This window comes from Trematomus bernacchii, unplaced genomic scaffold (assembly GCF_902827165.1).
Source record: "Trematomus bernacchii unplaced genomic scaffold, fTreBer1.1, whole genome shotgun sequence".
Classification (NCBI taxonomy): domain Eukaryota; kingdom Metazoa; phylum Chordata; class Actinopteri; order Perciformes; family Nototheniidae; genus Trematomus; species Trematomus bernacchii.
The window spans coordinates 11,815-35,866 of record NW_022987762.1 but is presented as its reverse complement, the minus strand read 5'-3'; the positions used below and the strand labels follow the sequence as shown (position 1 = coordinate 35,866).

General features: G+C 41.6%; 1 protein-coding gene and 1 pseudogene across 1 annotated transcript; both read left to right on the top strand.

Annotated features, from left to right (window-relative positions):
• Positions 1-2,449: 2,449 nt before the first annotated feature.
• Positions 2,450-8,789, top strand: LOC117496639. Its single transcript, XM_034148352.1, has 4 exons — positions 2,450-2,817; positions 2,940-3,449; positions 5,423-5,547; positions 8,653-8,789. Exons 1-4 carry the CDS (start codon positions 2,768-2,770, stop codon positions 8,787-8,789), a joined length of 822 nt encoding a protein of 273 aa, XP_034004243.1. The 5' UTR covers positions 2,450-2,767.
• Positions 8,790-20,533: 11,744 nt separating this feature from the next.
• LOC117496638 lies at positions 20,534-23,622 on the top strand (annotated as a pseudogene).
• Positions 23,623-24,052: the final 430 nt, after the last annotated feature.

The window sequence follows — 24,052 nt, the reverse complement described above, 5'->3', positions numbered from 1 at the left end:
CATGTAAAAAAAAAGCACTGAAATCTCCCTTTTTTTTTATTTTCACAAATAGAATTAAGGTTTCACAAATCTGAAACTGTGTTATAAAGAATGTTTAGACCCTCTGGGATAATCCAGTCCAAATAAATCGGCTATGCAGCGATTTAAGAGGTTCAAACACGGAGGATTGTTCCTTTTTGAAGAGTGCTTCATGTATGCTTGAACTTTGTTTAATGTTGTTGAGGCAAGTTAAACATAAAATATGATGAATATTATGAAATAAACATGATTGTGAACATCAGTTCGATGCGTAACGTTCTTTCAAGACAAAGTTACAGTGTGTGTGTACTGTGTGCTCGGGGCCGGTGTTAGCCTATTATGGCTAGCATGGCTAGCTTGATCTACTGAGCAAATAAAAGTACATCTGAGACCATTATTGTGCAGATTAAAACCCCAGTGCATGTAGTTGATTTTACCTTCGTCGTGGTCGTCATCGTTGGCCACTGAATCCGCCGTTTGTAGTCCTGCCCGAGTTTCTTTATTTTTAGCCGGTGTGTGCCGTGGGGCTGTGCACATTCCCAGGTCGAGTGAAAGCTACTGAACTGGCTTCAGTGCATTCCCTGGGTCGCGTCCTCTGCGTAGATCTCCAGAAGCGCAGACACCTCCTCATCATTTCTTGATGCTTGCCATAACTGCTTTCAAAAACAACGCACGGAGCGTTGTGTTTTTGTAGCGAGGAAAAACAATGGCGTCTCCACACAACATTTTCAGAGTTGTACGGGCGTGGTTTGCAATTCGCCCAGCCAATCAGCACTGGGGCACTTTTGGAGCACTTTTCACCCACAGAAAAGTACGCTCTCTGAGCTGGCTCTAAAAATGGGGGTAAAAGTACCCGAGATTAAGTACGATTTTTGGTGTGAACGCGACATAAGGGGTACTCACGGAACTAAAACGCGAAAAGTACGGTGAAAGTACTCCGGTGTGAACGCGGCTAATAGCGCATTTAGTGTGATAGAGAGAGAGGGAGAGAGGGGGGAGGGAGGGACCGGTGCCAGCATGGACGTGTTGTTAGCATCTGGTTAGCTAGCTGCACTAACGGACATATGGAGCTGTTTGTTCCACAACAAGCTGGAGGAGAGTCCTCTCCTCTCAGACTGAGAGACTCAGGTGAGCTAAAGGACTCTCTGAGTGTTTAGATACATAACTTTAGTCTAAGTTATCTCAGTGGGTCTCTAACGGTTTGGTCACAAATTATTCAAAAGATTATTTCCGCGGCACACCTTCATATGATCATTATAGTTATAAAAAAAATAAGAGAATAAAGGAAAAACAGTTATGAAATACTATATGGCAGTAAAACAAGAATAGAGTTTAAATGGGAGTGATTAGTAAAATATCCATAAAGAAAAAGTACATCTGTTTACAGTTCTGTTTCATATGGGTGTTGAGAGAGGTATCCATAGTTCTCTTCATTTTGCTCTCAAAGTGCACCAGATTGATGCTTTTAACTTAAATATTTAAAAAAAAATCTTCCCGGGGGAGCATCCCCCCGGACCCCCCTGGAGGAGGTGATCGTCCCCACTCATAAAACATACCACTTTACCCCTGCCTATATGCCGTGAGCTGATTATCGAGCATTCATTGTAACAGTCGCGGGTGTACTGTGTGTGTGCGTGTGGGGAGTGTTGCAGTAAAAATGCCACTGTAGTGCCGCCGCCACTGTGGGCTAAGCCCCGAATGTTTTCAGGTCCAGGCGACGCCCCTGGTTTTCATCCCTGTGCGATCAAAACTCTCTGTTCAATAAAAGAACATTTTACCTTGAAAATCTCTGGCGGTTCTAGTGTTAATAGCCTTATAGCCTAGCCTACTAAAGGTTGTCTTGTTGTTAGCCACACTGCATAATGGTATCAGCTTTTGTAAAGCAATGTTGCCATAGATGTTTTGACGTGAGTATAGATCTAACGCTGTTGCTCTGTTTTTCTTCATTCAGTGTCCAATAAAGACAGGCTGACAGGGCAGGTCAGCGTGAGAGCCTTGTGCTACAGGTCAATGAGGAAGAGCGAGACAGCACACAGTTTGAGTGTAGGCAGGCAGCATTGACACTGTGTTCCCCCCTGTTTATTGAGTTTCAGTTCAGTTAAGCATTAGTTTACCTTAAGGGAATCTCAACAGTGTCCTACTTCTCCCTGCTTTATCACAGCTGATTGGTCAGATATTATTACATTGATTATGGATGTGTAAGTTTGGGGGTTCAAATATATAGTCAAAACTGCTTTAATACAATTTTCAAGGCATCTTAGTTTCCAAAGAAGGTTCATTGTGGTATTGTAGGGTTAGAGGGTAACACTAAGCATTCAGGAATACATGCTTCTTCTAGGATAATGGGTCAGTAAAAATAACCAATAATTCTACGCATAACCTCCTGGCTCATTTACCACAAGTGAGGTTACTAATCACTAGTATTTCTTCTCTCTTTTTTAGATAATGCTTCGTGATTCATCACCAGTGGTGCTCACGCACAACCAGTGCTCCTGTGTTGCAGGAACTGTTTTGTGCAATCACACAGTAGCATTGCTGTTCCAAACGGCACACTACACTGAACTGAACATGCCAGTTGTGCCGCCTGTGCATAGCTGTACTGAATCGGAACAGCAATGGCACAAGCCGCGAACAATGGTAATTTCAATAAGGTTCAAATACTTCTTTCACCAAGTTTTTGTTTTAAAGTGACTCAACTAACAGTAATTGTCTTTTCCTTAAGGGTGTGAACCCAGGGCCCATCAACTCCATGGTCTTCACCAAGCCTGTACCAAATAGGATGGTGCAGACTGGAGTAAGGTAATTTTAGCTGAAAAATTGTGTTTCCTGTGTTTTTAAAATTCATAATGCTATTCAGGTGCTGTATTCCTTACCTTTATTGTCACATTAATGTGCTATATTGTCTTTGCCATTCTTTGTAGGAGTGGATTCTACAGAGGCATGGTGGGGCCATTACCAGATCCCTGCCTGTTCAGAGTTACGGAGGCATACTCAGCATTCAGCATTGAAGACAGACCGCTTGTGACCACAATGAACATGAGACCTGACAAGCCCCTTGTGGAAAGTGCCTTCGGGATGGTGCAGGAGGGCAGTGTTCTGTCCTATCAGATGCCTGCTTTGACGTCTCGGTACACCACACTTCACACTGACACACCACCAACACCCCACTTGCCCATAGAGGGGTATGTGATCTTGCCATGTGATTTCCCGCTGGTGTGCTCAGAAGAGGAGCAACTACATATGAACAGCTTATCTGTTGATTTGGAAATGTCTCACAAAATTGAGGAGGCTACCCGTGAGCAAAGCTCTAGCTCAGAGTGGCATCTGCTCCGCAAACCCAGGGTTACTGCCTCTAGGTTTAGAGAGATTTGTCACGTCAGAGGTGAGAGCTCTGCTAACTCTCTTGCAGAGCGAATACTCAAAGGTACAAGGCAGACTGAAGAAATAGCTTCACTTCACAGGTCAAAAGTGCTAAGTCGAAGTACTATTTGTCAGTTACTACAGAAAACCTAAATATTCCTAGGAAATTTTGGAAAGCCATAAAATCGCTATCCACCGGTGAGATCCGAAATGAGCTACCTCCGTGCATTACCACAACATCTGGCTCTATATCGGACAGGGCTACTATGTTAAATTATTTTAATGAGCATTTTGTGTCCTGCGGTTCTATGTTTGATTCTGTGACTAACTCTGCTACCGTGAACGCCACAGTCGGTGACTCTGAACCATGTGGTCTGGAAAACACTTTCAGTTTTACTCCTTTTACTGTAAATGTTGTTCATGAAGCATTATCTAAGTTAGATCCTAAGAAACCGGCTGGCCCGGACAACGAAGAACCTTTCTTTTTAAAGACAGCTGCAGATTTTATTGCTCCACCTCTCACTACTCTTTTTAACCTCTCCCTCAGCACAAACAAAATTCCTAAAGTATGGAAGTCAGCGTATGTCCTGCCTTTGCTGAAAGGTGGGGAGGCAACTGTTTTAAATAACTATAGGCCAATCTCGAAATTGTCAGTTCTGGCGAAGGTTCTTGAACGCCTAGTGAGTGAACAGGTAAAGGAATTTTTATGTAACAATGACATCCTGTCTAAACATCAGTCAGGCTTCAGAAAGCAACATAGCACCATCACTGCCACAATGAAAGTGGTGAATGACATTACAAGTATTTTAGATAATAAGCAGAGCTGTGCAGCTCTATTTATTGACCTTTCCAAAGCGTTTGATACCGTCGATCATCACATCTTAAAGCAGAGGCTACTCAGTATTGGCTTATCCAGCCATGCAGTGGGGTGGTTTGTGAACTACCTCTCTGAAAGGTCCCAATGTGTTCACTTTGATGGGCTGTCTTCTGAGTGGTTGAACATTGCTAATGGTGTTCCTCAAGGTTCTGTTTTAGGTCCACTTTTATTCTCCATCTACATCAATAGTTTAGGTGAAAATGTGGATGAAGCTACTTTGCATTTTTATGCGGATGACACCGTGATGTACTGTGCAGGTCCCTCAATTAAGGAGGCGGTTGTTAAAACCAAGGTAATGCTCTTTTCTAAAGCTAAAAAGACTCCAGAGACTGCTTTGGATATTGTGACTATGCAAGGACAAATACTCCAAGTGGTTAGCTATTATAAATACCTTGGTATCTGGCTTGATGATTGTCTTACTTTTAAACTTCAGGTCACTAATCTGCTTAAAAAGCTGAGGGTTAGATTAGGTTTCTTTTTCAGAAACAAGTCCTGTTTCTCTTTTGAAGCCAGGAAAAGGCTAGTCACTGTGACCTTTTTACCTGTGCTAGACTATGGTGATTTGATCTGTATGAATGCACCTGCCCATTGCCTGGAAAGGTTAGATGCCGCCTATCACAGTGCTCTGAGATTTGTTACTAACTGTAAAGTACTTACTCATCACTGTACCCTGTATGCCAAGGCAGGTCTGCCTTCACTTACTGGTCGGAGGCTCACTCATTGGTACATATTCATCTATAAAGCCATGCTGGGTAAACTACCGACTTATATCTGCTCTTTGATCTCACGGAGAGTGGCAAGTAGCTATTGCCTGAGATCACAGGATGTGTTTTTATTACATGTGCCTAGTGCTAGGACTGTTTTAGGTGCTAAAGCTTTTATGTGCGCTGCTCCTCTGGCTTGGAACACCATGCAAAAAATATTGAAACTGAGCATTTTGATTCCCTTGCATCGTTTTAAAGCACGGCTGGATGAAATATTATTGGATACCTGTAAATGTAAATAGGTTGCTAATGTATACCCCTGTAATTATGTTGTGATGTCCTTTTGTTTTCTGTTTGTTTTTATATGTGTAACTAAATGTACCGCAGGTCTCCCTTGAAAAAGAGATCGTTGATCTCAATGGGATTTTTTAACCTGGTTAAATAAAGGCTACAAACAAACAAGGCAGACTGCAGAAATGAGGAGAGGTGCAGAGATGGAGCCCACAGTAGCAGCTGAATACAGTAGACTGGCAAACGTGAACTACTCCCCTTGTGGCCTTGTCATTCACCCCTCTACGCCCTGGCTTGGTGCCTCGCCTGATGGAGTTGTTTTTGACCCAACAGAATATCCCCAATTTGGCCTTGTTGAATTCAAATGTCCCAATAGCCGCGTTCACACCGGAGTACTTTCACCGTACTTTTCGCGTTTTAGTTCCGTGAGTCGCGTTCACACCAAAAATCGTACTTAATCTCGGGTACTTTTACCCCCATTTTTAGAGCCAACTCAGAGAGCGTACTTTTCTGTGGGTGAAAAGTTCTCCAAAAGTGCCCCAGTGCTGATTGGCTGGGCGAATTGCAAACCACGCCCGTACAACTCTGAAAATGTTGTGCAGAGCCGCCATTGTTTTTCCTCGCTACAAAAACACAACGCTCCGTGCGTTGTGTTTGTTTTTGAAAGCAGTTATGGCAAGCATCAAGAAATGATGAGGAGGTGTCGGCGCTTCTGGAGATCTACGCAGAGGACGCGACCCAGGGAATGCACTGAAGCCAGTTCAGTAGCTTTCACTCGACCTGGGAATGTGCACAGCCCCACGGCACACCGGCTAAAAATAAAGAAACTCGGGCAGGACTACAAACGGCGGATTCAGTGGCCAACGATGACGAACACGACGAAGGTAAAATCAACTACATGCACTGGGGTTTTAATCTGCACAATAATGGTCTCAGATGTACTTTTATTTGCTCAGTAGATCAAGCTAGCCATGCTAGCCATAATAGGCTAACACCGGCCCCGAGCACACAGTACACACACACTGTAACTTTGTCTTGAAAGAACGTTGCGCATCGAACTGATGTTCACAATCATGTTTATTTCATAATATTCATCATATTTTATGTTTAACTTGCCTCAACAACATTAAACAAAGTTCAAGCATACATGAAGCACTCTTCAAAAAGGAACAATCCTCCGTGTTTGAACCTCTTAAATCGCTGCATAGCCGATTTATTTGGACTGGATTATCCCAGAGGGTCTAAACATTCTTTATAACACAGTTTCAGATTTGTGAAACCTTAATTCTATTTGTGAAAATACAAAAAACACAATCCTAGTATGTTGTAAAACTACATGGCGACTAAACTTGTATATTGTATATTGCTTATTTTCCCCTCTTAGGAAAGCGGACACGGGATGCGAATTTCTTTGACACCGCCCAGGCGTTGGAGGACCGGCGTGCCGTGGTGAATGAGTCGCTGCGTGGAGATCAGATGGTGCTGTTCACCAAGGCCCAGGAAACGGAGGACAAGATGCTCACCTCGATGGAGCGCCAGGCAGAAGTGTTCAAGCAGCAGATGGAACGCCAGCAGCACCAGGATGAAGTGTGGGCGCTGCGCCATGAGGAAGCGTCGGCGCAGCGGCAGGATGAGCGACAAACTGCATTTAATAACAGTTTATTTGGTATAGTTTTTGTAAATACTGACACACGACACACAACGTTGCACTAAGGTGTGCATGCTGCTGAGAATATCCCTACACCTGGGACAGTTTATTTTATATTGTTATTACTGTTATGACTTTATTTTATATATAATGTTTACTGACATGTACAACTGACACTTTATTTACATTTAAAATTGTTCTATTTAATGTTATGTCTTGAGAGTGCAATAAAGAAAACCGACATGGCGATTAAGCTTATTTCTCCTGACACTTTATCTTTTGTGACCTGTGTAGCATCCTATACATCACATGTAAGTGATTATTCTGATACCATCATGTTTCATCGGTTATAAACTGGCAAAGCTTTATTTGTCATTTATTTATCATCAATGTTGCAACCTTGTGGGGGAATGGCAGGGGCACATACACAAATATGATAATTTATATAATTTTAAATATTATTTGACCTAAACTTTTAATTCCCCCCCATTTCACACAACACAACATGGAGTCCACTATGGGCCAAAACTAACATGTATGTTTGCATAGTGTTTATGGCAGACGGATGCAGTGGGTCTCAGGAAGATATATAATAAAGGTGGGTTTGCTGCTGAGACTCCCTACAGCTGGGAGTTTATTTTATATTGTTATTACTGTTATTATATAGTACAACTGACACTTTATTTTATATTGACAATGTTTACTGACATGTACAACTGACACTTTAGTTACATTTAAAATATTTCTATTTAATGTTATGTCTTGAGAGTGCAATAAAGAAAACCGACATGGCGATTAAACAGATCCTGTATCAGTTTTTCTTCTTCTCTTGTTTTGTAGCGGGTTGCAAACAACTTTAAGGTGCTTACCGCCACCTACTGTACTTGTAATCTTCCCTCAGGGAAAAGTACTCCGGTGTGAACGCGATCTGTACTAAGTACCCTGGGGTTAAAAGCGCCAGGGCTCTTAGTGCCGGAACTGAGTACAGGAAAGTACTTGGTGTGAACGCGGCTAATGTCCCAAATTATGTCGACTGCAAATATGTGCAGATGGAATGTGGCTCCCCTAAGCTCAAGAAAAGCCATGCCTATTACTGGCAAGTACAGGGTCAACTTCTTGTATCTGGGATGCAGTGGTGTGACTTTGTAGTGTGGGCACAGGAGGACTACCTGGTGCAAAGAATATACACAGATCCAGAAGTGCAAAGAGCAATCAGAGAAAAAGTAGACTTTTTTTTTTTACACATACATGCCGAAGTACCTGTCATTAAAAAGGTAGTGGGCACTGTAGCCATTGTTAACTCTGTAAGCAGTTAGCTGCTAGACCCTGGCTCAGCTGTTTTTTAGGAGGCAATCCCTCAATCATATGTTCTGAATGACAACAAAATGTGATTTCAATATTGTATTTGATATTTTGTTTTTGATATATATTGTTTGTCACATTTCATATATGTAAATAAATATACAATTGTATTTAAAAAGACAATAAAGTGAAGTGATTTTTTGTAATTAATAGTAAATCATTGCATTTGTAAGAAATCATCAACACATTGTAATTTGCAATTTACCATTTATTCAAACAAAACACTAGCGTGTGTTAGGCAACACGGGATTACGGTGTGCTCATCCAGCTTAATCACAGCTACCTGCACAGGTGTCATCATCTTGTCTTATTTCACCCATTTCTTGACCAGTGCTTTGTTCTGATAGTTTGACAGCATACATGCTACTGCAAACAGTTGGTTGATGTTGTAGGCATGGGACAGGAGGATGACACCATCAAAAAGCTTGTTCTCTTTTATCCTCCTAATGACACGCTCCACATGAACCCTCAGTCTGGCAATGGCCTGTGTCTCCCTCACCTGATAGGCTGGCATTTGCTTCTGCTGTGACAGAAAAGGTGGGCAGTACACCTTGCATTTGCAGCAATCGCTGATCAGGAAGCCCTTATCTACCATCACTGCCATGTTTTCAGTCAACAACGCAGCTATTCCAGATTGTTTGAAAATCTCCTTGTCGCTGACAGAACCACCATACAGACTGGAAACAAATGTCACTGCGCCATGTGGGGCTATGCCAACCAGGGCTTTCATGGTGCAGTGAGATTTGTATGTGGAATATTTCACTTTGGAGGAGGAGTGAGGATGGTGTTTGACACCTCAGCTCTGTGCAATCCAGGATCACCTGTGTGTCTGGGAAATCTTTGAATGCCTTTGAATGCCTCTGGGAGGTGGGCTTGAACTTCTGCAGGTGTAAGCCAGATGCACTGTGACCCCAATAAAGTTGTAAGAAAACGTGTCCATGTTGCAATGATGCGGCTCACAGTGGACTGGTGTACGTTGAAGCGGTTTGCAAGGTCCCTCTCTTTCAAACCCACCGACAGGAAGCATAGAAAAAGAAAGAACTCGTCAATTGGCTGAAGCAGCTGTCTCTGGAAGATAAAAACAAAAAAAGGTTACTATATTAATGTCATGAGTGTAGCACACTATGGGAAAAACATGAAGTTGTTTTAGTTCTCTGATGTATTCAAAAAGGATTGAGTACTTTAGCCTTTTAGCCTACACAAAAGCAATGAAATGTTGGAGAAACATTTTCCCTTCAGTTTGTGTTTAGATTGTGTGTTAAAAGAAACGTAGCCTACCGTTGATGGACGTGCGTGTGTAACCACTTCTTCATTCCTCTTGGCAGCTGATATCGCTCTTGTAACACGAACCATTTTATGAATTGAAGGCTCAATCAAAGACCAGAAGGCCATCAGGTGGTTATAGCTCGGGAATCTGTACACAAAAGACACATGTCAGTCATTAATTGACAGTAAATACAATCGTGTTAACTGTAACACATGGGCTAATGTTTTCTTCTTGTTTGCTATAATACATTACAATTCAAACTGATTAAGAAGGCACTTGGTGCAGGTATAGTAATCTACAGCAGTAAAATGTAACAACTACATTAAAGCAGCAGTAATAATAATCTAAAACATACAGGGAACATTTTACACACAATGACTACTTTTACTCTTCATTCTTAAGTGTGCAACTGGGGGAAACGCAGTGGATATTGACATACTTTTACTTTGGTAAGGTTTTGAAGATTTCCACTTGTAGTAAAGTATTATCAGTATGTTGTTAGTATTAGTATGTTTTACTCCACCACATTTAGTTAACCTTCATAGTTTCTAGTTACTTTTTATATATGAAAACACATGATTTATGATTCTACATGTTCAGTTCAGGAGTATTTTAAAACCATAGTATTTGTACTTATACTTCAGTTAAGTTGACAAAAAACACACTGGACGCTGCACTAGGTCAGAAACCAGAGGAGACTGAACTCCACCACAGACGGACCACTTTTGGTCAAAATGTCCTCTCCGTTAACACAGGGGTATCTCCTCTTGCACTTTATCTAGCACTTTTATCTTCTCTTGCACTTTATATGTCGTAGCTGCTATATTGTACTGCCATGTGGTAAATACTTGTGTATGCTGCTCTTGCTCTTTTGCACTTTTTGCATATCATGTATTTTGTTTTTACCATGTTTGTAAAATGTAATTTTCTTAAATGTTTAATGTGAGGGACTGCGGATGGAAATTAGCTCAAAGCTAAATCTGGCACTGTTACGCTTGATACATTTTAATGTTTTAAGTGTTCATTACTGTGCATTGTCCCTGCCAAATAAACGATTAAATAAATAAAATATCCCAACACTGCATGCATATAGTCAGCGGTCACACGGCAGGTAAACAGGATTCTTTATAAGCTAACCCATCTCAAAAACTTGGATAGAATTGAGACAAAACATTACCTGGTATAGAATCGGATGTTGTCGTCGGAGCCAGCAAACCGCTGTAAGCAAAACTCTCGCTGGACTCTTAACTCCTGCAGTTGCTTCTGCAGATCCTCCACTGTTTTGGAGTTGTCTTCTGTAGCTTGAGAGGACATGTCCAGTGAAGCTGGTTCAGGGGTTGAGCAGTAATCATGGTCACGGACATCGATGTGCTCTTCCTGCTCCTCCCGAGAGACTGGTTCAGTGGGCCGCTCCCTTCTCTCCCAAACACTAGCCCGCTGTGTTTGAGCAGTAAAGTGATTCCACTCAAACAGAGTTGGTACAGCACCTTTCACAAGCCTCCTACGGCCATCAAGGGTTTTTGGCTCTATTAGTTGATCCGTAGCGAAGTGACGACTGCAGACCTTGGAGTGAGAGGATATTGTAAAGTTATCGTGCCGTATTTTTACCAGCCACTGTCTTCGCAGCTCGAGTTCAGTCGGAAAGCCATGGAAACTTAGGACGCCGTTGAATTTAGCTGACGCCGTACAAAGTGGGACACAGCAGTGCTCGGAGTAGTTATTCACTTGTCTTTGCAAATGTTCCGTCGACTCATATTTAAACCATAGATTTAAACAGTAAAACCTTTGTGGACGATCTCCCGCTCAGCTACGCAGACCGGAAGTAAACCGGAAGCAGCCGAGCCGTATTACGGCTAAGGCGGAAGTGCGTCTCAGACCCTAGTGCATGTAGCCTATTGGAGAGTTTCATCACCAGCACGGGGGAAAAACCACCAATGAGCTCTCAGCTCGATATACCAGCGAGTCGTTTCCCATCAAGCATTTCGCTTCCGCAGCCCGTGGAGAGAAACAGCGCCGCCTCGCTCTCAAGGCTGCCGGCGTCTTTGTCCCGCGAGATTTCAATGTCTCATGTAGTCGAGCCTCCAGAGCAAGGCGTACATAATTACTAACCATCATGCAACGCACTAGCAAGACGGCGGTCGCAATTGTGCAGGTCTGCGTCGGTCTCGCTCATCTGAAACAAGCCTAATGTCCAAGCGTTTCCTGTTTACGGTCGTTTGATTCTCTGTTTTGAGAATAATAAAATAAGATAATAAAAATGATAAAATAATAAAATATAATAAAATAAAAATGATGAAATAAAAATTCTAATAAGACAATAATAATAATAACAATAATAATAATAATAAAACAATAAATAAAATAACAATATATAATTCAATCACAATAACTAATTTGAAAAAATATATATAAATAAATGTGGATATCTTTTTACTGAAATGTCTCCTTATGTAACTAAATAATTCCCAATGTGGGATCAATAACGTTTAACGTGTTAATACTTCATTGCTTGTTTGTTTGTTTGTTTGTTGACAGCATGTAAAGTGGCCTTTGGTCCCTTGAAAGGCGCTATAAAAATGTAATCTATTGTTATTATTATTATTATTGATAAGGTATTTGGCTCCCTCTGGCGGTCACTAAGTGTACTCTGCCACCTCACATTTTGCAACAGTACTAGTGTCTTTACGGCAGTTCACCACAACATCAGACATCATGGCCTCGGCAGCTCCGGAGGATTTACCGGAGAACCGGGAGGGTTTAGCGGCCTCCGGGACACCGGGGGAAGACACCGGCATGGCAGGATCCAGTAAAACAACCTTCGTTCAGGTGAGTTAGCACCGGGAGCTAACAAGAGCTATCGGGAGCTAATGGGAGCTAACTGGAGCTAACTGGAGCTGATGCGACCTAGCTGCTTCTGCCAGGGGTAAAAACAGTATAAAAACAGTATAAATATAGTATTAAAAACTGTATTCAAACAGTGTTTAAAACGGTATGAAAACAGTATCAATATAGTATAAATACAGTTTTAAAAGCCTGCATATAAAACCGTGTTTCAGCACAGGCTGTACAACAAAGGTGATTCAATAAATACACGCTGGTCCAAGTTACTGGGAGATATTAGTAGATGACAAGTTAGAGCAGGCGCTGTGGGAAGTGTAATCTTTTATAGTGTGTTGACTACAGACGTTACAATTAGGTGGCCTTTCTTATGAAAACAAAAATACTGGCTCTAACACGTATATATAATATAACCTAAGATTCTCGTAGACTGGAATCTTAAGTTCTTGAGTAAATGTACTTAGTTACTTCTCACCTCTGCTATGAACCTACTAGTGATGTGTCGGTCGCGAAGTGAACGACGGGAGCCGGCTCGCGCCCGCGAACGAGCCGTTTTTGTTATTTTTTGTTAAGTAATACAAGAAGACAGAATGATATGATGATCTCCGCTCTACAGCTGCTCCGTGCATGCATGCAGTGGCATGTAATATCCAAGGATTAGAGACTGTTGGATGCTGCTGTTTTGAGCATTGCAATACATTTATTTGTATTATGTTTTTTTATGATTAGAGACGGTTGGATGCTGCTGTACTGAGCATTGCAATATATTTATTTTCACTATGTTATTTATTTATGATTATCCTTGGGCTCAGCAAAGATTTGATGTCAGCTGTTGCTGTCTTTTTTTCTATAGTTAATACTGAAATAGAGCCCTGCTGTTTTGTCAGGTCCTTTTCTTTAAATATAATTTGAAAATGTCGATACAGTAGCCCCTTTTTTTAAATGTCTATGCTTAAGTTTGTATAGGTGTTGCTATCTGCTTTGTGTAGCGTGGTTCTACAAGCAAGTCTGTGCATTCATTGGGTGGTATCAGAGAGATACAAGGGTCTGTAAATGCAATGAAAACAATTGGCCACATGCAGCAAATAATTGATATTAAACATGTAATTTTTACTTTTGAATACTTCAGTACAAAGGATGTATTGAATAATTTAAGTGATATGTGTACACGTATAAATCATTAGTCAAAACAGGGCTACATTTGATTGAATTATAAAAGGTATAATATGTGGTAAACTGAAGAGCCGTTTGGGAGCCGAAAGAGCCGGCTCTTCTTGGTGAGCCGAGCCAAATGATCCGGCTCACCAAGAAGAGCCGGAATTCCCATCACTAGAACCTACGTAGTAGCTGTACATTTGTTTTGTTGTGTCCGTCGGTTGTATTGAGTTGTCTTGATTGATCATTAAAGTGTTCTCAAAGCTGGTAAAGGTGCAGCTAGTTTGAATGACTTTGTATACTGCAGGGTAGCTTGTGAATTTACTCCAGGTGGAACTAAAGTCTGATTTAACACTTGATTATATTTCACATCACACATCCACATCTGTAAAGTAACTAAAGGTATTAAATACATGGAGTGGAGTAAAAGTACACCATTTACCTCTGAACTGTTCTAAAAGTACAAAGTAGCATTAAATGGAAATACTCAAGTAAAGTAAAAGTACCTCTAAATAGTACTTAAGTACAGTTCTTGAGTAGATGTACTTAGTTACTTCTCACCTCTGCTATGAACCTTTTTGTGCTTTTAGCTACAAAAACCAAGTAAGTGTGTTGCTAAATTTAGCGGAGAAATACAGAAAAGTGAAATGATTTGAATCAAATTGTTACAGTTCAAATGCATTGCAATGACTTAAACTGGAAGAGTAGGAAAAATAGTGAAGAAGCTTAATATTTAAAAGAAAAGGTTTAAAAAAGGTATAAACAACAACATGTATAGCCTCAATGTCCTGAAATAGCTGAGTAAGTTAATAGTGGAATGGTTTGTGCAGCTGAAAGTAGGCTGAAGGAGTTAGATATTAAATGTAAGTAGTAGTTAATGAATTTTACATCTCTTATAGCAGAGTCACCCACAATCAGAGTTTCAGGCCTAGTCGTTAGCTTTCCCTCTAGCCTTTTACTTTTGGAGTAGCTATTGGTCCTTACCCTGCTGTGTGAAGAGGACAGGTTATCCAGCTCATCAGAAAGAGATCTCCGGTTCTGTGTCAGTGGAGCGTATCTGTTCTGGATTGGCACACTTGGTGGTTTAGGAGGATTGTTTGTAGTTCTCCCTTTAGCAGCTGTCCACGGCTGCTTCCTAGTATGAATAGGGGTTGAAGAGGCGCTCTTCCTGGGTGATAACAATGCAGGCCAGCCGGTCGCATTACAGATTTCAGAGCGCTGGGCTCTGCCTGTTATTCGTTCTCCCAAATCCCATGGAAATTATTTACTCTTCGGCCTTGCACCCAGAGAGTTCGAGGGAGGACTACCACTTGTAGATTTATTACCCGGCACACAGCCCTGCTGTTCCTTGGAATCCTTGTAGCTGCTAGCTAGCTGTAAGTTAGCATGCCCTTTTCCATTCTTTTGCACTGGTAAAGTGGTGTCATTCCAACCTAGTCCATTCACTTCCACGTTAACTTCCAACCGTTGCATTTTCATTTCCAACATTGCCATCTTCTGTAGAAGTTTGTGGAAGTCACCTGTAGAGAGCGGAGGCATTTTGCTGCTAACTAGCTAAATAGCATGCAATACCAGGCTTTAGCTGTTGTTAGGCCACGCTACTGTAGGAGTGAGGTCGTCGTAAAAATATTGAAATATGGCTGAAACCCTTCATCTATTTACGAAGAATAACTGTCCCAGTGATAAGTTAATGTCCAGGAGCCGCTGCTCGAAGTTATCAGAAAAGAAAAATAGGAAAATCAGCATCAAAAAGTAAGCAGAGGCAAGAGCAAGCAGAAAAACGTCTGCACTGTAAGAAGCAGGAAGCAGTGAATCTGCACTGCAGCGCAACACTGCCCCCCCCTGACATGATTGGCATGATTGCACCCAGGTGTGTGTTCCAAGATGGCAGCACGTTGATTTGTTTCTGTCTCTGTTAGTCTCATTCTCGTTGTTTTTTTTGGCATTAACTACCTCTTGTGCATACTGACATTTAAAAAAAATTATTTAGCTTTTTAGACCCGTTTTTAAATTGGTCTGCTGCGCTTTTAAAAACGTTTTAAAAGCTTTTAAAAGCTTTTGGGCTGTTTTGCGTCGTTTTGTGCCGGTGCCTCGCTGTGACTGGATTGTTTGCTCTCTGCCTGAGCTGTCGCTCTTTCGGACTGTGGATTGCGGTCTGTCCTGCCGTGCTGTCGGGGGCTGGTCGACCTGAGCTGCGGATCCTGAATTGGGTGTGTTGCAGCTCAATGTTGCCTAAAGCTACCCTTGTGTTCGCTTTTTTCCTGGGATTAATTGTCAGCCCGCATGTCGGCAAAACTGACGGATTGCCTCCCAGCGATGCCTCTGTTCACTTCGGACATTCGGATGGTGGAACCTCTAGAGCGCTGACTCCATCGGATAGTTTTTACCAAAAGCTGACGTTTCATGGCACGAAATGCGCTCTCCCGTATGCCCTTTTGACTCTGGACTCGCTAATATCGAAGGATCGGAGCAGCCCCGCCCCTCTGAGGAGTGACGTGTCCAGAGTCCATGTGAAAAAAATCATCTTCCAGACTGTTAATATTGTTACTGCTATTACTCTCTGGTAACGTTAACATTAACACTGGTCCTGAGTGTTTCTCTGCTTCCTTGCATCATTTGCCAACTCCGAATGAGTTTAGCTGTAGGCAAGGATTGGGTTTTCTGCATGTTAATGCTAGAAGCCTAGTGCCCAAATTAGATGTTTTCAAGACCTGGTTTTTAGTTGCTAAGCCTGATATTGTTGTAGTTTCTGAAACCTGGTTAAAACCCTCTGTCACTGACACTGTTATTCAGATTGATGGATATAATGTATTCAGAGCTGATCGTAAGGGCAGAGCTGGTGGTGTTGCAATATACACTGCTGAGAAACTACAGTGCTCTGTCCTTCACTCAATTTCAATTCCAAGGCAATTTGAGTTGCTAGCAGTCCAAATAACTATAGCAAATGCTCCTCTCACTGTTATTGGCTGTTATAGGCCTCCATCGGCCATCATGGATGCAACTACTAGCCTTACTGAATTGTTGTCTAAGTTTTCTTCTGAAATCATTTTATTGGGTGATTTAAATTGGGACTGGTTAAGTGATAAATCTTCACAGTTTAAGCAGGTTTGTGATTCTTTGAACTTAACTCAGCTTATTGATAGTCCCACTAGAATAAACCCTGCCAAACCCAATAACGATACCCTTATAGATGTCATTCTAACAAATGCAGCTCATAAGTTTCTGTCTGTTGGTGTTTTTCCTAATGATATCAGTGACCATTGCACTATCGCTTGCGTTAGGAGCACTAAGTTGCCCAAAGCCAAGGGCCTTATTGTGCTCAGGCGCTGCTTCAAACACTTCTCTGAGCAGGCTTTCCTACCCGATCTGGCGGAGGTTAAATGGCACTTCACAGCGTTAATTCCATCTGTTGATGTTGCCGTCCAATTTTTTATTGATCACTTTTTATCGATTATTAATAGACATGCCCCCCTTAGAAAATTCAGAGTTAAGAATAGGAACACTCCATGGTTTACTAGAGAACTATCTGATCTCATTCATGATCGAAATAAGCAATGGTCCTTAGCTAGAAAGTCTAACACTAGTGATGACTGGCTTCTTTTTCGTGTCCTCAGAAATAAATGTTCTGCCCTTATTAAAAAAGCTAAAGCTGATTACTATCTGAGCTTAACCACTGATTGTTTTAATGACCATTCTAAATTCTGGAAAACAATTAAATCACTTCAGAACAAGAAGGTTTCTAGTTTCCCACAAAAACTGAAGGTCAGTGATTCTTTTATTTCAGATTCAGATGGTATGTCTAATGCCTTTAATGCTCACTTCAAAAAGGCTGGTCACATTTTTGATGAGCAAAGTCATGACTCTCTAAATGGTCGTACTCACATCCATAGTCAAGAGTTGAACTCCCCTGTTTTTGATTTCGCTTATTTCTCGGTCTCTGAAGTCTTACAGGGTTTGCACTCAATTGATCCTAAAAAGTCTGCCGGGCCTGACGGCCTTGACCCGTTCTTTTTAAAAATTGCAGCTCAGATTAAAGCACAACCAGTAACTGATATGTGTAATCTCTCCCTGTCCACTCACACACTGCCAGCTGTGTGGAAGCAAGCTCTGGTATCGCCCCTCTTGAAAGCTGGTGATCCCACGGAGTTGAATAACTATCGTCCTATCTCAAATCTTTCTGTGTTATCAAAGATTCTTGAGTCCCTTGTTTCTACTCAGCTAAAACTTTTTTTTAATTCACACAACATCCTTAACCCTATGCAATCTGGATTCAGATCAAAGCACAGTACTGTGACTGCCAGTCTGAAAGTCTTAGACGATATTAAGGCTGCTTTGGATAAGAAATCAGTTTGTGTTGCATTGTTTATTGACCTAGCCAAAGCACTTGACACTGTAGATCACCACATTATGTCTAATGTTATGTTGGTGTCTCGTTTCGGTCACAATGCCATTTGCTGGTTTCAGAGTTATCTAACCGACCGTACTCAATGCGTCAGGTTGGGTAGTACTGTCTCTGACCCTGTCACCTTGGAGAAGGGAGTTCCACAGGGCTCTATCTTGGGGCTGTTGCTCTTTTTATTATATGTAAACAATATTTGTAATCAGATGCAATTTTCTACCTATCATATGTATGCTGATGACACTATTGTATACTCGTGTGCTCCTTCTCTGGATATGGCCGTTTCCAATTTAAAATCAGATTTTATCACGCTGCAGCATGCGCTTCTTGATTCTAAACTGCTATTGAACAGTAAGAAAACCAAAGCAATGCTTTTTGCTCCCAAGTCAGCGTCCTCCTCTTGCCTCTACATTGACACCCTTGATGGCGTTTCTGTTGAGTTTGTTGATACCTACAAATATCTGGGCTTTTGGTTGGACAGTAATCTGAACTTTAAACACCATATTGAAGTTTTAACAAAGAAATTGAAATTCACTCTTGGCTTCCTTTTCAGATTTAAATGTTGTTTTTCAATTTCATCCCGTAAAAGGTTGGTCTCTGGCTTATTCCTGTCCCAGCTGGACTACGGTGATACCATTTATAGATTTGCCTGTCCCACTGTTTTGGCCAAACTTGACCCACTTTACCATGCTGCACTGCGTTATATATCAAATGCACCCTATAGGACTCATCATTGCAAACTGTACAGCCTAACTGGATGGTCCTCACTTACTATGCGTAGGATGCAGCACTGGTTTTTATTAATGTATAAAGCCATTTTAGGTAAGCTTCCACTCTACATATGTGTCAGATTTGCCCCAGTTTGCGACTCTTACAACCTCAGATCCAGTGCCTGGATACGGTTCCAGGTTCCTACTGTACGGACTGAGGCTGGAAAAAGGAGTCTTTCTTATTATGGTCCTTGGTCTTGGAATGACCTTCAATCACGCCTTAAACTGAGGGCACTTGTCTCTATATCATGTTTTAAATTGAAGTTGTCTGAAGTCCTCACCACCAGCTGCTCTTGCAGTAACAAGTAGTGTACTTTTTTTATTGTCCTAATGTGCACAATGTAGTGACTGCTTTTTCGTCTTTTGTTTTCTTAGTTATGTTCTCTGTATTTTATATGTTTGTGTTATGTGTTATGTGTAACGTTGCTGCCTTCTTGGCCAGGTCAGCATTGAAAATGAGATTTTATCTCAATGTTTTTATCTGGTTAAATAAAGGTTAACCTGTTCCACTCTGAGCCTGTTTTTCAGGTCTCAGGCTCGAAAATGACATTCCCAGAACAAATGACCATATCTTCCCTTCTAAAAGGGTTAAATTAATAATCTTTTCTCAAAGTAATGATAAACCTGTGAGTTGGATGTAGAAGTGTCAGAATCAATATAAATGTTTTTTATTTTAAAGAAAATTCAGATTTTACATAGTAAAAAACTGTAAATTATAGTGTCCGTCCAAAAATTATTTTTTACAGATAGTGAAAACTACCCTTGGATGATGGGTTAGTAGACTAAAAGCTTTAGGAATCCAAAGTACAACATATAATAAGTACCCTGTATCAAGATTGATGCAAAACAAGTGAAATTTGACCTTTTTAGAGAGATTTAGCCAAAAACTGGGCCATCTGGGGTCATTTGGGTGGATTTGACCTATCTCTGGCCCCCCTTGCTCGATCTGGTTGGTTGACATACCCTTGTGACCGTTGGAGCCAATAGAATCGAAGGAGGAGACTCACATAGACACACATTGTAAAGAAAAAATGTTGCCGCTTCGCGTGTGGAAAGCGAAACTAAACTGGAGGAATGTCTCCTTCTGGAGTTTGGAAACTAAAACGCAGTTGTATTGCTTATGGATTATCAGAAATAATTTCAAAGAAGGCACAGACACATAGGATGAACCTATGGATTAACTGCAGCATCGTTTTTTTATCGTTTTAATGCCATTGAAGACCACTTTTGACCAAGGTAAGCCATATTTACATGTTTAGCTTCTTGGCTCCACATGTGATGATGTACGCTTTCGTTGATAGCGTCGCGAATGTTTATCACTGAGTGTTGAGGTGGGCACCGTTAGATTCAGTGTCTCCAGGACACCAAAAAATAGTGTTTGGTTGTGCATCTAGGATAAGTAATAAGGGAGTTCTGAGTGAGTTTATGTGCCTTTGTAGGTTACGTTTTTTCGTCGAGGCTAATTCAGAGGCTGAGTGCTAGCATTGTGGGTTTTTTTTGAAAAAAAAATTAAAAAGATCAGTTAGCTGAGTTTCTTCCCGTTACATGGATATAACACATTCATAGTTTTATTCAATATTAAGATTCCTTAGACGTTGTTTCCTGCAAATGACGCGTTTATCCGCCCGGTACCGGGGGGAAGGCGTGAAACAGGTTAAATAAAAATAAAAATAAAAAATAAAAAATCTCCAACGAACGGATATTCGGGTACAGCCCTAGTGTGATCCCTAACATACTGTTGGAACCAAGGTAACACAGTCTCCAGGCGACATTGCTTCATGTCCCCGAGCACTATTGCCGGTGCATCGGGGCGGCTGAGTTGCAGCTCGTGAACACGGGCAGCGATGGAGCCGGCCGCCATTGACGCTCTGTCGCTGGGAGGCACGTAAACAACAAACAGTAAAATACACCCGAATTCTCTAGGCAGATTAGAGGATGAAAGGGTCTTAACGTCATGCCAAGAATTTCTACGTTGGGATTGCAGGTTTTACATTTACTGAGTATGATCGGCACCACAGATCATTAATATACACACAAATAACGCCTCCTCTGGTTTTCCCCGAGTTCGCATCGCTGCCTGCTCGAACAAGGGTGAATCCGGGTACCTCAAAGAGAGATTCAGGCATTGTAGATTGTAGCCCACTCTCCGTGAAACATAATAAAGAGGCCTGACGATATTCATGACGGTACCTTGTGTATGTCCTTAGTGTGTCCACTTTGTTGCTCAATGAGCGCAGGTTTGTGAGAATGATGGATGGAAGTGGTGGCCGGCTGAATCTCCGCCGTAGGCGATTCTGAACGCCTCCCCTCCTTCCTCGTCTCTTTTTGCTGGTGTTTCTAAGCGGCTCCCGAGGGATGTCATCCAATATTGAAGAGCACAGATGGCTTGGTGTATTCGTATGAGGCCGATCGTATTGTAGCTCCAGCATAGCCTCACGGCTGTAGCAGCGTAGAGGCCGGGGCTCCTCGCACTAACCTGTTTGTGCTGTCACTCAGTTGTGTCTTGGAAAGTTGTATGGCCAGACATGGTCTGCAGAAGGCAAATGTAATCCACAGGATCAAAAGCATGGTCTCTCAAAATGATGTTTCATACAGACACAACAACGTTTAGACAATAATTAGACCAAACAAACAAAAACAAAACACAAGACGAACGGAGCATACTGAGACGCGCAGTGACAGGATGCCGTCTCCCTCTGTCTCCTGTATATACCAGAGGTGGGAGTAAGTCATACATGTGCAAGTCTCAAGTTACTGGGGTGAGAGTCAAGCAAGTCAAGTCATACCAAATCCTGATGAATAACCCCAGTTTCCACATTTATATCAGTTAGAAGACATTGGTTATGAAGAGTAGAGTTTTATTTTCAACATTAGCAACAATGGAGAGTGGGGCTCTGAAATCATAAAACAGGTAATATGGGGAAGAATCAGGCAGTTGAATGTGTGTGTTGTTAAAACGTAGCAGCCTGCGGTTGCTCTTTAGCTGTTCTAATGAAGGTAAACACAGTGAAGTAAACAGTAAAAGGCACAGCTCTTTGCAGCTGGTGCTGCTCTTCTCAGATTCTGCTGAGTTACACGTTACTGCCTCCTGGTGCTGCAGAGATTTTATGAAGTGAAGGAGGTTTTCCTTCTATAAAACAGCTGTGGGCAGCAGATACTGTGAGAGTCACGGACATTAATTCATAGATCAAGGCAGACTGGTTCACAGACTCTCCTGTTTTGCCGATCCGGTGCTTAAACAAATAGCTCTCCTGGCCGAAATGTCCCTAAAATGAAGTCCGACTTCGAAATATATCTCAAATAATGTATGCACTGCCATTTCCCCACATAGACATAACAGTCTGCAATGAAACGTCTGTCTCCTGTGCGCTCCACTTCCTACTTGGCACACCGGTAACTTTCTCCTGCGAACGAGTTACTGTCTCTCACTCCTTTCTTTCATTGCCCTTTAGGGGCTTTGTACAATTCAAATGCAAATACTTTATTTTAGAAAGTAAAGTCCTTTCGAGTCATCTGTCTCAAGCCTAAGTCAATTCTCAAGTCATGAATACCAAGTCAAAGTCAAGTCGAGGATTTGATCAATGTTAGTCAAGCAAGTCTCAAGTCCAAAATATGCGACTCGAGTCAAGTCATGTGACTCGAATCCCCCACCTCTGGTATTTACTGTGGTTAGAATGCTGCTGTATTACTGTATCTAATATAATACAAATATAATAAACACAAACAGTTAGTAAAGTAGTATTTCCGTTAAGTCCAAGGTTTATATTAAGTGAGTTTTTATTGTGTTAACTCTATATGTATTTATGCTTTTTAGATTTACGTTCTCTCTTTCTCTGTCTGTCTGTCTAGAAACCGAAGGAAGAGAGAGACGTCACAAGCTGTCAGCAATGTGACAAATCCTTTACAACATCTAGAGATTTAAAGCGCCACCTGCGTATTCATACTGAGAGAAACCATACAGCTGTGAAGAATGTGGGCAAACTTTCACTCAATCAGGTGCTCTCAAATCACATCAACGTATTCACACTGGAGAGAAAACCGTACAGCTGTGAAGAGTGTGGGAAAACTTTCATTCACTCAATCAGGTAATCTCAAATCACATCAACGTATTCACACTGGAGATAACCGTACAGCTGGAAGAGTGTGGGAAAACATTCACTACATCAGAGGCTCTCAAATCACATCACCGTATTCACACGGGAGAAAAACCGTACAGCTGTGAAGAGTGTGGGAAAACATTCACTACATCAGGGGCTCTCAAATCACATCACCGTATTCACACGGGAGAAAAAACCGTACAGCTGTGAAGAGTGTGGGAAAACATTCACTACATCAGGGGCCTCTCAAATCACATCACCGTATTCACACGGGAGAAAAAAACGTACAGCTGTGAAGAGTGTGGGAAAACATTCTCTAAATCAGGGGCTCTCAAATCACATCACCGTATTCACACTGGAGAAAAAACATACTGGTGTGAAGACTGTGGGAAAACGTTCACTTCATCAAGTAATCTCAAATCACATCACCGTATTCACACTGGAGAAAAACCATACAGCTGTGAAGAATGTGGGAAAACATTCACTACATCAGGTACTCTCAAATCACATCGACGCATTCACACTGGAGAAAACCGTACTGGTGTGAATTTTGTGGAAAACATTCACTCAATCAGATCATCTCAAAAGACATCAACGTATTCACACTGGAGAAAAACCGTACAGCTGTGAAGAATGTGGGCACACTTTCACTCAATCAGATGCTCTCAAATCACATCAACGTATTCACACTGGAGATAAACCGTACAGCTGTGAAGAATGTGGGCAAACTTTCACTCAATCAGGTAATCTCAAAAAACATCAACGTGTTCATACAGGAGAGAACCATAGTGGTGTGAAGAGTGTGGCAACACGTTTTCTCAAGTATTCACCTTAATGTCCACGAGCGAATCCATTCTGCATAATTTTGAACAACTATGAGAGCCAAGCTAGCTGTTTCCTCCTCCCTGATGTCCTGAGAGCTGTAGTTATATTTGAAGAGTCTTCTGAATTGAAGTCTGACTAACAGACTTCAATTCACAGTCAGTCTTGTTTTATGTCCCAGGACAAGCCCTGAGGTCCTCTTCAGCTTTTTAAATATCCCTAAAATCCCCCTAAATAAAATGGGTGAGGCTTTTCTCCACTACGCTCCCGAACTGTGGAACACCAGGAAATATCAGAGAGGCTCAGTGACATTTTTAAATGCCAGCTAAAGACACATCTCTTTAGATTAGCTTTTTTTAGCAACCCCCCACTTTAAATGGTGTTTTAGTCTTTATTATTTACCTACTTTTACATTGTTTTATTTATGATATAGGAAGGGTTTTA

Coding starts and splice junctions, on each gene's coding strand:
- LOC117496639 (XM_034148352.1), top strand. CDS start 2,768: ATGGTCTTCACCAAGCCTGTACCAAATAGGATGGTGCAGACTGGAGTA. Junction 2,818..2,939: donor ATGGTGCAGACTGGAGTAAG/GTAATTTTAGCT, acceptor CATTCTTTGTAG/GAGTGGATTCTACAGAGGCA. Junction 5,548..8,652: donor CCCCTCTACGCCCTGGCTTG/GTGCCTCGCCTG, acceptor TTGATGTTGTAG/GCATGGGACAGGAGGATGAC.